General features: G+C 41.7%; 1 protein-coding gene across 5 annotated transcripts in view; it reads right to left on the bottom strand.

Annotated features, from left to right (window-relative positions):
• Nucleotides 1-14,507, bottom strand: part of RNGTT (RNA guanylyltransferase and 5'-phosphatase) — a 412,738-nt gene that overhangs the window by 260,128 nt on the left and 138,103 nt on the right. For all 5 annotated transcript variants that reach the window (XM_034766053.1, XM_034766055.1, XM_034766058.1 and 2 more), the window contains exon 9: nucleotides 9,038-9,173. In XM_034766053.1, the coding sequence (XP_034621944.1) occupies nucleotides 9,038-9,173 (136 nt within the window). The remainder of the gene's footprint in view (nucleotides 1-9,037; nucleotides 9,174-14,507) is intronic.

The following is a 14,507-nucleotide window of genomic DNA, read 5'->3' as shown; positions in this document are numbered from 1 at the left end:
TTTTCAAAGGTTTCCTGGGCTATAAAAGGAAAGAAAGGGGATTCCTTTGTTATCCATCATTTAAGGAACAAAAGGAAGCCAGCGCTCTTGGAATTTATGAAAGGTGGGTCTCTCAACTATGTGGATTGAGGAAGCTGAAAAATGACTGTATATAAGAAATTGTCTAAGACCAGGATAATAATCTGTTAAATTTTAAGACATTAGCAAGCATGTTTTATTCGGTTTTATTTGTAACCATCTTCTGTTTCTATTATCTGTGTTTAATATTTAAATCTCTGTTCTTCATTCATAAACTTATTCTTGTTTTATTATAAATTCATCTCAGTAATGTTATACTAAAATAAGGTGTGCATCTCAGTCTCTTTGGAGACAGCAAAACCTGGGAATTTCTGTGAGCGTCCAGTAAGAGGCCCTGGACACTTCAGAAATATGCCTCTGGGGAACTCTGGTACACTGAATGTTATCTGCAAAGCAAGGTTAAGACTGGCAAGATCTTGAGGAGTTTGCTGGTGAGGCAGACAAGTACGTAGGGTAAGGAGCTGACTCTCACAGATTACACTCCAGCAAAGCTACCTCTTGCTGAGGCAATGGGGTAGCACAGTGGTTTATGATTCCGGGCAATCTGAGAGCACATCCCACTTGTCCTGAAGAAGCCGGGCTTCCCAGACACGTGTGTCAATCTCAACAGCAAGGAAAAAAATGTACGGTATAAGGTCCCTCTCAGTTTTGCTATTAATGGGTCCCCCATAATGATCTGGAATGTGGCAAGTAAAATCTGTCAATGATCAGAACTCCAAGGGCTGATAAACAAGTATTTGTTTAGGTAGCAAAGGAGGAGGTTTCCACCCGGAAACCACTCAACACATCAAAGGCTGCAAGAGGACCCACCTCATAATAGTAAAACCACCCACAAAATGTGAGGACCAACTGGACAAAATCATCCAGGTGTACAAGCAGCAGCTTACATGCCAATTTGATCTTACATTTTGTGAGAAGAGCCCTGAGTCAGGAGAGAACACCAATTCTATTGCATGTTCAAAGGATTACACCTCTACCTCGATATAATGCGATCTAATATAACACAAATTCAGATATAACGCGGTAAAACAGTGCTCCGGGGGGCAGGGCTGCGCACTCAGGTAGATCACAGCATGTTCGATATAACGCGGTTTCACATATAACGCAGTAAGGTTTTTTGGCTCCCGAGGACAGCATTATATCGGGGTAGAGGTGTAGTTACTGATATAACAGTCCATGAGGAAAATAAGATTATAGGAACATAGTAGGAATTGCCATACTAGGCCAGCCCAATGATCCATCTAGCACAGAATCCTGCTTCTAATATGGAGTTCTAAAAAAAAAACTTCCAGTTATTTTGTTCTCTAAAAATTTTGCTCACTATTTACCCCCCTTTCCAAGATATTAATACATAAAACCACTATCTTAGTATAGAATAAGGACGCACCACCATCGATCTTTTCTAATGTTGAAAACATACTATTTAGACTTATTATGGGGTTTGTCAAAAGCTTTTTGAAAGTCCAAATATATTTTTGCACCAGTTCATCATCAAATTTTCAACACAAAGAATTCTAGAAATTTGGAGAGACCCAATTTTCCTTTAAAAGAAGCCGTGCTGGTTTTACTTTACCATATCATGTTTATCTTATTGTTTTATATTTTTTGAAACTGTCATTTCAACAAGTTTATCTGATACAGAAATAAGGCTTACTTCAGAAATTCACAGATTACACCCAGGCACTTTTAACAAAGATACAGTAGAACCTCAAAGATATGAGGACCAGAGTTACAGACCGGTCAACCGGACACCATCTGAAACCGTAAGTAACCAATCAGGCAGAAGAGATTAAAAAAAAAAAAGCAAGTACTGTACTGTGCCTGTATTGCATCTTAAAGGTAGGCACATCTGGGCTGCCTCCCCCCGCCTCATCCCACCCCTACCTCCACCCCCACTCACGGGTCAGCCACTTATAGCAAGACACTGGAGCTGCCAGGCAAAGGCAGTCAGAGACAGCAGAGCAGGAGCAACGCTGGGGTCTGGACAGCTTCCACCCCACCCACTGCCAGGAGGGGAGTGCTGTTTTTACCCCCACTCACCCGGGCGGGAGGGGCCATGCTGTTTTTAACCCCTCTCCTCCCAGGAGGGGGACATATATCACACACACACTCCTCTGCACAGAGGGGGACAAGCTTTCAAACTCAGTTGCTCCGCTGCTGCTAAATCCTAGCCTGGAGTGTCAACTGCTGGATCTGGATCCCAAACTGCACTTTGTTCAGAGTTACGGACAACCTACATTCCCACGGTGTCCATAACTCTGAAGTTCTACTGTCTCTAAAACATTACCCTCCAGTCCCCTGGTTAGTATAGTACAGTCACAGCTACACTACAGAGTTTACAGCGGTGCAGCTGCACCGATGCAGTTGCCCTGCTGTAAGCTCTCTACTGTAGCCACTCTAAGCAGACAGGAGAGAGCTGTCCCAATGGCTTAACTACTCCAGTCCCCATGAGCAGCAGAAGCTATGTTGACGGGAGAAGCTCTTCTGTCGACCTAGCGCTGTCCACACTAGCCCTTATGCTGGTGTAACTTATGTCAGTCGGGGTGATTTATTCACTCTCCTGAGCAACATAAGTTATGCCAACAAACTGTAGTGTAGACATAGCCTATGTGATTTTAATGAGGATCATAAATATATGTTTGCAGCTCAGGGTCTTCATTCTGAAACTACTTCAAGAACTCTTGGATGTATGCCATCCAGTCTTATTGCCATTTAATTTATGAATTTTTTCCAATGCTTCCTCTTTTATTTACTGAAAAAAGTATGTATTTCTCCAAAATCCTCTGAATTAGACTTGATGCAAAGAAATCACTTGGCTTCTCTGCAGTGTTCTTATCATCCTTCATTTTAGTCCCTGATGAGCACATGAAGATTCACAGACAGACTTCCAGCATCTGATATATTTAAGAATTTCCTCACCCTCATCATTAGACCTGGTTTAATTCTTCCATTCACCAAAAATTCCCTGGACTTGGTTTTCACCAAGAACATCTCTCTCAATAACTGAAGTTCCCCTCTCCAACCACCACCTGATTTCTTTCAGCATTGCCCATCAACGGCATCCCACATGCTATCATTCAGCATCTCTGACTTGCAGTTCATCAGCATGGACAACTTCTTGTCCTCCCTGGCCGCCCTTCCATTGATACGGTTTTTTACTCTCTCCATGTTTCATATCCTACACTCAACTGTTTTGTACCCCTAAATACCATTGCAAGGTCCACCCTTCCAACGCCAGTCCTGGCTCATCTTCAACATCTGCTTCCCCTATTCCTGTTCTTACGCTGCAGTGTGTCTGGCAGATATCTTGTGGTCAGGCTGACTTCCTCCACTACGTATTTGTTCTCCTGTCCTCCTTCAGTTCTGCTGTCTCTCTAGCGGAACAAGTCTACTCCAACTTAACTGAATCCTAAGACCACAATTTCAGTCACCTTTTCACCACCTTAGGGTACGTCTACACTTACCTCCGGGTCCGGCAGCAGGCAATCGCTGTTCTGGGATCGATTTATCGCGTCTGGTCTAGACGCGATAAATCGATCCCGGAAGTGCTCACCGTCGACGCCGGTACTCCAGCTCGGCGAGAGGAGTATGCGGCATCGACGGGGGAGCCTCCCTGACGCGTCTGGACCCGCGGTAAGTTCGGACTAAGGTACTTCGAATTCAGCTACGTTATTAACGTAGCTGAATTTGCGTACCTTAGTCCGAAGTGGGGGGTTAGTGTGGACCAGGCCTTAGACTCACTCCTCAAAACCTTTTCCTTCTGTCCACAATTCACACACTGCACAGGACTCTCTGGATTTTTCCAGAACAAAATTGACAGAATATAACATGACCCCTTCCCCTCCCGCAACGCTCTTTCTCCCAGTCACAGATCCAGATATTTATCATTTGCTCTTCCCTCCTCAAATCCCTCTGCCTGTCCTAGTGACCCCATCCGATCTCCTGAGCTCCCTGGGGCTAGACAATAAAAGCATGCTTTAGATTTGCCCAGGTTAAAAAACAAAAAACCAACACCCTGGACCCCACTTTCCACTCCAACCACCACCCCACCTCCATTCTCCCTTTTATCTCCAAGCTCACTGAATGCACTCTCTACAATCACTGTAGAGTTCCTCTCCTCCAGTTCCATCCTAGATCCTCTCCAATCAAGCTTCCATGCCTTACACTCAACTGAAATAGCTCTCCCAAAGTCTCTAGCAACCTCATTTCAGGCAAAGTTCAGAAGCAGTACTTCATCCTCAGCTTCCTTCAACACTGTCAACCACGCTCTTCTTGTTGAAATCTTATCTACCCATGCCCTCTGTGACTCTTCCCTCCTACTAATTCTCTTCCTCCTTTAGTGTGTCCTTTGGCATGTCTCATCCCCCATCCAACTTTTTATAGGGGCACCACAGGACTGTGTCCTTGTCCCCCTTCTCTTCTCCCTTTATAACTTATGGCTGGCTACTCTCATCTGGAAACACAAATGCAACTGCCATTTCTATGCTGATAACTTACAGATCTACCTCTACTTTAACCTGTCTCCTCCTGTCCAAACAAAAATCTGCAACTGCCTCTCCAATATCTCCTCATGGATGTCTAGCTGTCAGCTCAAGCTCAGCATGACTAAAACAGAGCTCTTAATCTTCCCCTCCAAGTCTTCTCTGCTACCTCTTTTTTCTATCACTGAACATCACCACCCTCCTGCGTATCACTCAGACCTGTAAACTAGGCATCATCTTTGTGACGAAGTGGGGTTTTCCCCACTATGTTGCATGCAAGTCTTACTGTCCTGTGTGCCTCAGTTTCCCTGTGTACTGTATCAATGCCTCGGTGGTGGGAATAAGGGTGTGTGACTTTTACTGAGACCCTTGGGGGAAGATGAGGCTGCCCAGCTGCCTGCAGGTAAGCTATGGCCGATGCCCTTCACAACCTGAGAAGCAGGAGGGGGAATGTGATCAGGTGACATTTTGCCTGGGAAGCAGGACAAAGCCCAGGGGAGTAGCAATGGACGTGTCGGAAGCCAGGCAATGGGTTCCAGCTCAATCTGCTGTGGGGGACTTGAAGGGCGAGTCTACGGCATCTGGCCCAGGGTTCCCCCAAGATGAACGTGGCTGAAAGTCACTAATTTCTGTGCTAACAAGTTATGTTCTACGCTATGTACCTGTCAACTAATAAACCTTCCATTTTATACTCTGGCGGAGTCACAGCTGACTGCAGAGTTGGGGTGCAGGGCCCTTTGGCTTCCCCAGGAGCCCCGCTCAGGTGGACTTGCTGCAGGAAGCGCACAGTGAATGGGGGTGCTGAATGCTCTGAGGTCGAAGCCGTGTAGGCTTTTTGCCCTGGCAAGCAGTGTGCCATGCTACCTCTCACACTTGGAAGGCGCTCTCTGTAAACATTCACAAAACTAATCATATTCCACCTTCAAACTCTCCTTAACGTTCTCCTTTTCTACAATACCTACAAAAAACTTGACAACAGTTATGCTGCTGGTGTGCTGAGACCACTGCCTAACATGCTGATCAATACTGTCTCATTGTCTCCTTGTACTTGCTCATCTGCCTTTATCCATTTGTCAACTCTTGTTTTATACTTAAACTCTTTGGGGCAGGTATAGGCTTTTTGTTCTGTGTCCGTACAATGCCTACCACAGTGGAGTTCCTGGCTCATGACTAGCACCTAGCCGGCTATACAGTAATACAAATAACATCAGAGAGTCTATGCATCCCCGTAACTACACATTAAATTGTATGAGACACTTATATTTTAATAGGACTAGACATTGTATGTGAAAGGTAGACTAAACAAGGTATTCATAAGTCCTGAAAGCAGATAACCAATTGTCTGTAGCTCTGGTCACTCCAGTATTTCTTGAGGTGTCAGGATTTCATGCTGCACAACAGCCATGGGTAACAATAACAACAGTTCTATATATAGGAGAGTGAAGCCAGCTACAAATTCACCCCTCTACATCTTCATTTTGGTAGCATTCTCATTGCCATAGCTGTGTGAAAACATGCCTGCTGGCTGGGAAAGCCACTGTACCATTAAGCTCTTTCAGGGCCCACAAGCTGCAGCCAATCTTTGTCCACTGTCATTCACCCACTGCCCACATAGTCATTGTGATCACCATTTTGCTGGAGTCTCTGCAGCTGCACTGGAGCCATTTACTCAGGCAAAATCTGACACTTGGGTAAGTGACAGGAGACCCACCATTGCTGCAAACCCTGATCCCTGAAGAGAGCATGAGGTAACTGTGGAATTCTGAGTTTAGGGTTACTATCTCTGTAGATAAGGACAGAAAGGTAGGAGGGCTAGCCCATTAAATGGGAGAAAGTAAGGAATGCAGAGTAACATAACCACTTCTGGTTCCCTACTCAGCCATTTGTCTTAGGGCTTGTCTACACTGGCAATTAACAGTGCTGCAACTTTCTCGCTAAGGGGTGTGAAAAAACACCCCCCCGAGTGCAGCAAGTTGCAGCGCTGTAAAGTGCCAATGTAAACAGTGCCCCAGCTATGCCCCTCGTTAAGGTGGGTTTTTTAGAGCACTGGGAGAGAGTTGCGCCACGACCACACAAGGCACATTAAAGCGCTGCTGCAGCAGCGCTTTAGCGTTGCCAACGTAGACTAGCCCTTAGAAAGATACTCAGCATGTCACCAGAAAAACTGTCTGAATTATGCTGACAATACACAACCTTACCGAGTGGCTACAGAAAAGCTGCAGAGACTTCAACAATATGGCAACCATAATCACTTTGTGAGTTATGGATGAGTGGCAGTGGACAAAGACTGGTTGCAGTTTGTGAGCCTTGAGAGAGCTTTACTTCTCTTAAGCTTCCGGGGAAAGGAGTGGAAGGACAAAAAGAACAGTAGTATGGCCTATCAGGGGTCCCAATTACCTCCAGTGATTTATAGATTCCGTGGCTACAGCAGTTCCCATCTTTACAAAGGTACACAACCCTCCTGCAACAGCTTCTGGTCCTAGAGCTCCTCAGCTGTGTACTTCTGTTTTCCTGGTGCTCCCTGCTTTCTGCTGCTGCAAGGGGGTGCAGGAGCTTTGTCTCTGTAGTTAGTTGCCTGCTTCTCTGCCTCCCACTGCTGCTCAAAGGGCACAGAGCTCCTTTAAACAGCCCCCTCTCAAGATGACAGCTTGGTTTGTGACCTTCTTTAGGTGTAGTAGCTCATTAAGGAGAGGAAAGAGAATGATTCCTAAATGTGGCAAGCCCAAAGGGTAGTACAGAACATAACAGGAGGGAGCACCAGCTCCAGGAGGCAGAGGAAATGGGAACGGCAGCGGCAGCAGCAGCAGCAGGGTCTTCTTTTCAAGAAAAATCCAGGGGTCAAAAGGCAGGATCTCCTGCCTTTGGTCACCCTGATAGCTGTAAGAGCAGACCCATCAGGAAGGCTTCTCTTACCTAGTTGTTACCCAGGATTCTTTCAACCCAAAGCTCTTGGTAACTTTTACTCTGTGCGAGGTGGTGTCAGGAAATAAATCAAGGGAGACACGACCGTCCGACCGATAGATGGCTGGCACAAACAGGACAACGCAAGAGTGCTTTCACTTAAAGCTAAACTTTACTTAGTCTGAAGCACTTACACACATCCACAACGGGTTAATAAAACACCCCCAACCCTTGATAATTACCAAAGCTGAGTGTGGCTTTCAAGTGACACAGCAACAGGCTTCTGGTGGCCAAATCTTCCATCTGTCGGTGGAGACCGCAAGATGTATCCAGAGGGAGAGTCCAAAAAGAGTCCAACTACCTCAAACTTTCCCCCTTATTTATACATTAGTAATAGAATGACATGCCCCTTAAAGAAAACTTGCTAAGCAAGCAGTTTCAATGGGCAAGCAAGAGGCTTCTGATTATTGATTAACTAGGTGTGGGTTTTTCCAGAGTTTGCAGCCTTGAGGTCCCAATAGACATTCCTGGGGTACATCCTGCTCTTCTAAAATGCATGTATCAGCAACTTCAACACAATTCTTATCAGGAAGGACGCGGGGTCAAGCTGCCCTTTCTGAGGCACCCAAAACTCTCTCCCCCCCTCCCCCACCTTGGTCAAGCTGAGACTGCTGAATGGCCAATTTACAGCTTGCTGACTAGGCTCCCTTTAACAATAAGCCATAGTGGTTTCAGACACTTTACTGGTTTGCCAAAGTCTCCCCATACATAGTCAACATCCAGGTGACAGCCAATGGTGTCACTATCATTCCCCTCCCCTTGGGCAGATTCCAACCCTCCCAAGACCTGCTAGCCAATGCAGCCATTTTCTCCCCAAAAAGAGAGGTGAAGAAGAGTTGCTCTCTCCTCGCCTCTCTCCTCTTAACGGCTCTGGAAAGCAATATTCGGTTTAAAAGGCTGGGCTGAATTACTTAATTACAGGTATTTTATAAACTCAATTTCCAGATAATCTGCCAGTTTAAAAATTTCAAGTAGTGCTGAAAATTTACATAAACTTAAATAGGCCTGATAGTTTGGCAATATTTTAGTCAGAGATAAATAAACTTTAACATAGAGGGTGAAAACAGCACATAAACCACGAGACAATAATTAAAATCAACTGAAAAAATGAAGGTGGGAGAACAAAAACCAAAGGGATCTTTTCAATACGAGTTCATTTAAAGTTTAGCAAATGAGTCCTGAAAAAGATGTAGAAGATAATTCAATTCACTTGCAATGTTTCCAACGTCAAAGGAGACAAGTGTAAAGATTCATGTCATGTTTTATTCCTTATTGCTTTCTTCCTTCTCTTTTTCAGAGGCTGCCAATCAACATCTTGATTTCAGCCCCTGCTGAGCAGTCAGCATTGCTACTCTATGGATGGGCTGGTAAGAAATAATGAATGGAAAATGTGATCATCACTAGATACTGAACACATTACTCTTGTAATTCTAACATTCACTATCCCCAGAACTGCAGATCTGGCTTAGTTGCTGAACACAGAAAAATAGCATTGTAATAAACATTATGCACCTTACCCCATCCAACAGAGTATTTGTTAAATGTGTGCGAAGATCTTTACGAAATGGAAACTCCAGGTTAGAAACATGAAACACTGAGTTATCTCTGTCAATCATATGAACTTCATTCTTGCCATCAATCATCATCATATATCTGCAACGAAAACAGTTCAAAGTATAATGTCATCTTTAATATCTCCTCTAAATGTATAACAAATATTTTAATTGTAACTGCCTTATTAGTTTAATCAAATGTACTCAACAGAATGAAGCTATAAAAATGCATTAAAATGGGAAGTTTTATAGGTAATCATATAGTGATCATTACTTTAGAAAAGTGCCTTTTTAACCTCAAATAACTACAGAGATATTTCAATACCTAACATTTAGCTTATATACGTTAAAGTCATAAATAAGCAATTTTTATCTATAAAGATGACTGACTGTTGAATAGATATTAAAACACAACAGAGATCTGAGGCCTATAACTATGAAACTTTGTGACTCAAACAAAACCCAGAAAAAAAGGGTTGTCTTATCAGATGACTGTAAAAACACTGGACCAGATCTCCAGCCAGTGTAAATTGGCATAGCTCCATTAACATTAAAAGAACTATGCTATATACACAACAGCTACAGTTCTGTTCCAGTATTTATTATTTGCATTGCAGTAACACCCAAAGTCCCAGTCAGTATTGGGCCCCATTATGGCAAGCACTGTAACAAAAGCAGGCACCGCCCTGAAGTACTTAAACCTGGGGAGGGTGATGCTTATTATCTTGAGAAATTAGTTTTGTGCTTGCAGCTCAATTGTAAGTGCTTAAATCTTCTACCGTTAATGTATTAGTTCTGATAGACTATCCTAGAGCACTAAATATTGTATTCTATGGCACGAATGGCAGATTCCTTAACTTTCCTTAACTTAGAGGGACATGTAAAAATCTTCTTTTAGCAACTGTTCCTTCAGTCTATATTCCAGTTACTTTCACAGCAAGCCATATGGAAAAACCTTATCAGTATAAAACCTTTTGCGATTTCAACCATCCACATCAAATAAACGTTTAAAATAAAAGTTTTAAAGAGATTCAAAATGAGCTTTCATATTTGGACAATTTTCCACTCTATTGAACTTAGACACGCCTTCATAAAACCTCAATATTTTTCATAATTCAAGATTCCTGTTTCTTGAGGGACAAGTCATCTACCAGTAGCCTTTCCTAAAAGTCATTGGCCCAAGTAAACAGCTGCAAGCCATACCCAGAGGACCTCTGCTGTCAGAAGGACAAAGCAAATAATAAGCATCCCCAAAGAACCCTTTTCCCAGACAGTTTAAGAAAACACAGAAGCATTCGCTTCCAAAGATTCTGCCCCAAAGTCTTGCAGGGAAACCGCACAGCTTCATATGCAGTTTATGCAAATGTTTTCTTTCAATATTTTGAATACAAGAAACTATTACAGTTTAGCATAACTAGCATTCTGTACTCAAGAGACCACGATTTGGGTGGGCTGTTTCAGGTCTGTACTGAGTTGCACTGGCACAGAGCTGTGTGAAGAAATGCTTTAATTTGCTATCAAGAACTATACAGAGCACTGAAACTTATTTCTATCTACATATGAAAGCCGCTGCACATGCCCACCTCATCCTGTGAGCACTCATTTCATAAATTAAATTTCACAATGCAAATATACAGTGTAAAGGACTGTTCTTCCCATCTCAACATACACAAATATTCACCAGCTAATAAGAGGATTAAAAAATAGACCTCCAGTCCTCAGCCCACTCACTCATCATTACTGGAGGATAAAGATGGGATTTGCAGCATGTCAAGAAAACAAATTCTGACAACAGCAGAATTTAAGACCAACTTAGAGGAGCAAGTTCCAAAATAGAGAATCTCTCTCAGAGTGTGTGCGGTCAGCATCTCCCTCCTTCTCAAAACAAGAAAGCTCCAGTTTGAGCACCTCCACTAATTGCAGCTTCAATAGTATGGTACACAGAAGTAACTTCTCGGGTAATCGGATTCCAAACAATTTACAGGTTTATTGGTTAACTCCACTACTGAATTCTAGAAACTTTTTGGAAGCTAATGCAGGCCCTGGAGCACTGACTAAATGGCATTCTGTGCTAGCTTCACTTTCCAAATGGCTTCAAGGAGTAGCCCCATGTAAAGGGCATTACAGTAATCTAATACTTAGTCAACAGAAGCCAAATCCAACATGGCTGAGTGTAGAGATGGATGTTATCAGAGTACCGAATACTCCAAAACCACAGTTCATGTGTCTCCTCCTCCACCCATTTTGTGGCCTCATTATATGTTGTGCAAGACTGATGATAACACTAGCCTCTTTAAGAACCACTGGTCTCCTTTCCCATCCTCACTCTTGATAGGGAAACACTGAAAATTTCAACCAACAATGGACTTACCCAATGGCCTTCACCAACCAGTAAGTACCAGAGTCCAAATGTCAGATTTAGCACAAAGCCAGAACCCCCAGAAACTTAATAAGCCATACTGGCTTAAATTTAATCAGAGACGACTTCATGTTTGCCTCTGAGACTCTGTTGTATTTCCATGAGAGTAGACAGATCAGTACAAATCTTGGCTGTTTTGACTGAAAAGTAAAATGAAATTTCTTCACAGTGAAAACACTCAAGGCTTCACCAAGTTGTCAATCACTCAAAAGAGTTGGGTTATGGAAGACTGCACAGAAAATATGATAGTTTTTTTGTGCCACCCAATCAGATATGGCATGTAATCTTAAAAAAAAAAAAAAAAGTCACAGTTGTTCAGACTTAACCTAATCAGACTCCCCTCAGCATTTAATCTGTTAAAAATCATTTGTACACTGTGGTGACCTGTGGAGACAAATCCAGCAGACCAACTATTTAGGAGCCATTATATTCATAGTGGAAGACAAAGATTACTATAAAATTCTACCAAGCGTTCAGATAGAAGAACCCATTTATCCCACAAGACTGTCTAGAATACCACTAGTTCCCTCAAGCTCCAAGATTGGAACATCAAGATAGATCCATCAGGTCTGAAGTTGGGGTACACCTACCAAAGGAGACAATAGTCAATCTACCACTGTAACCTTGGTGCCTGACTCAAACACCAAATCACTTTCTTGCAAATATAGAACTACAAATATGAAGATTAGTGTTTTAATCAGATATTGTGATCACATTCATATAAAAGTGATTCTAGGCCCTTTTTAGTTATGCATTGTAGCCATTCTAGACGGATGTATTAAAGAAAACAGCTACAGCCAAGTGTTTATAATGAACAGCAAGGAAACTGTGAATGCAAAATTGGCTGCCTTGTTTTAAACTCACTAACAACAGAGGTTTCCTAACTGTTGTCCATGGACTGCTCATGGTCGACAGGTAGTTGACAGGTCACGTGGTGCTGGCTCTCCTTGTTCCTGGCTGCAAAATGGCATTATAAGACAACTAAAAATATATTAAGTACTTTCCTAATATTACTTTTCCATGTAAGCAATCGCTGTAGTTGCCACAAGGATATTACATGATCACAAGTGGGAGGATAGTTGGTTCATCCGAACATGAATAGGAGAGGTGGTGGTCTACTTCTACTACGATTTCTATTCAGATGTAGTTCACACTAAGAAAAAGTTTGAGAACCCTTGCACTAAAACCTTCAACTAAAGATACTTAAAAGGAAAATGATTTAAATGAAAAATAAAAAAGTAACTCAAAAATGTAGGAACACTGTTTAAGAGATACCATGTCCATTAAAAGAAAGTTCACAAACTGTAGAAATTCCCCAAATATAGACTTGGCAGAAATTTCTTTTTCTTTTTTTATAACTTCCGTGGATGATATCTATGTTTATTTTTAAGCACTTTTTTTCTGATATTGATGGATTTAAATTTTCAGAGTTGTGGACAATTATGGGTGATCAGACAATTATTTAATTATTGAAAAAGTTAAAGCTTTATAACCATTTAAAACACAACATGTAAATGTCACATTAAAATATATAAAGTAGATAGCCTTAAATCAAACTAATAAGTTCTCAAGCAGCATTTTTCTTAATCAAACTTTACAGATAGGCAGAGTATCATAAGAAATATTTTCATCGGTTCGTGAGTGTAAGATGAAATACTTTTATCGTCATTTACCGATAAAAATCTAATTCTTCCAAGACTACCCATATAACTGTCATAGATGCTAAAGCCAAAAGGGACCACTATATTCTGACCTCCAGCATAACACAGGCCATCGATCTTTCCCAATATAATTTCTGCTTGAATTAGAGCACATATTTCAGAAAAATACCCAATCTTGATTTTAAAATTGCCAGCGAGGGAGAACTCCCTAGTTCCAATGGTTAATTACCCTCCCTGTTAAAAATTTACACCTTATATCCAGTCTGAATTTGTCTAGCTACAACTTCCAACCATTTGGATCTTGTTATACCTTTTGTCTGCTAGACTGAAGAGCCCATTATCAAATATTTGTTCCCCATGTAGGCACTTATAGAGTGAGATCAATTCTCCTCTTAACCTTTTCTCTGTTAAGATAAACAGATTCCGCTCAAGTCTATCCCTATAAAGGCATGTTTTCCAATCCTACAATCAACATTCTTCTTGCATTACGGACACCAGAATTGGACACCATATTCCAATAACGGGTATATCAGTGTCAAATACAGAGGTAACATAACCTCCCTAATCCTACTTAAGAGTCCCCTGTTTATGCATCCAAGGATCACATTAGCCCTTTGGGCCACAGTGTCACAGGGAGAACTCATGTTTTGCTGATTATTTACCAGATCCCCCATCATGTAAGTATGGCCTACGTTCTTTCTTCCTAGATGTATGATTTTACATTTGGCCACACAGAAATGCATATTGCTTACTAACACAATTCTTACCAAGTGAACCATATTGCTCTTTTTCAGTGACCTATCCTCTCCATTATTTTCCACTCCCCTGATTTCTGTGTCATCTGCAAACTTTATTGATGATAATTTTATGTTTTGTTTCAGATCACTGACAAAAATGTTAACTAATGTTAGGCCAAGAACTGATACCAGAAAGACCCCACTTGAAATACACCACCCATTCGGTGATTCTCAATTTACAGTAATATTTCAAGACCTGTGAGTTAAGCAGTTTTTAATCCATTTAATGTGTGCCATGTTAATTTTGTATTGTTCTAGTTTTTTTAATCAATATGTCAACCAGTATGAAGTCAAAAGCCTTACAGAAATCTAAATATATTACATGAACTCTATTATGTTTATCACCCAAACTTGTTGTCTCGTCAAAAAAAAAAAATCAAGTTAGTTTGACAGGATCTTTTTTACATTAATCCATGTTAATTGACATTAATTATATTACTCTGCTTGAATTCTTTATTAATTGAGTCCTGTATCAACTGTTCTATATATCTATCTATATATATTTTTTTTGCACCCAGGATCAATGTCACGCTGACTGGCCTAGAATTACCTGGGTC

Source organism: Trachemys scripta, chromosome 3, assembly GCF_013100865.1.
Source record: "Trachemys scripta elegans isolate TJP31775 chromosome 3, CAS_Tse_1.0, whole genome shotgun sequence".
NCBI lineage: Eukaryota > Metazoa > Chordata > Testudines > Emydidae > Trachemys > Trachemys scripta.
This window is presented reverse-complemented; position numbering and strand designations above follow the sequence as displayed.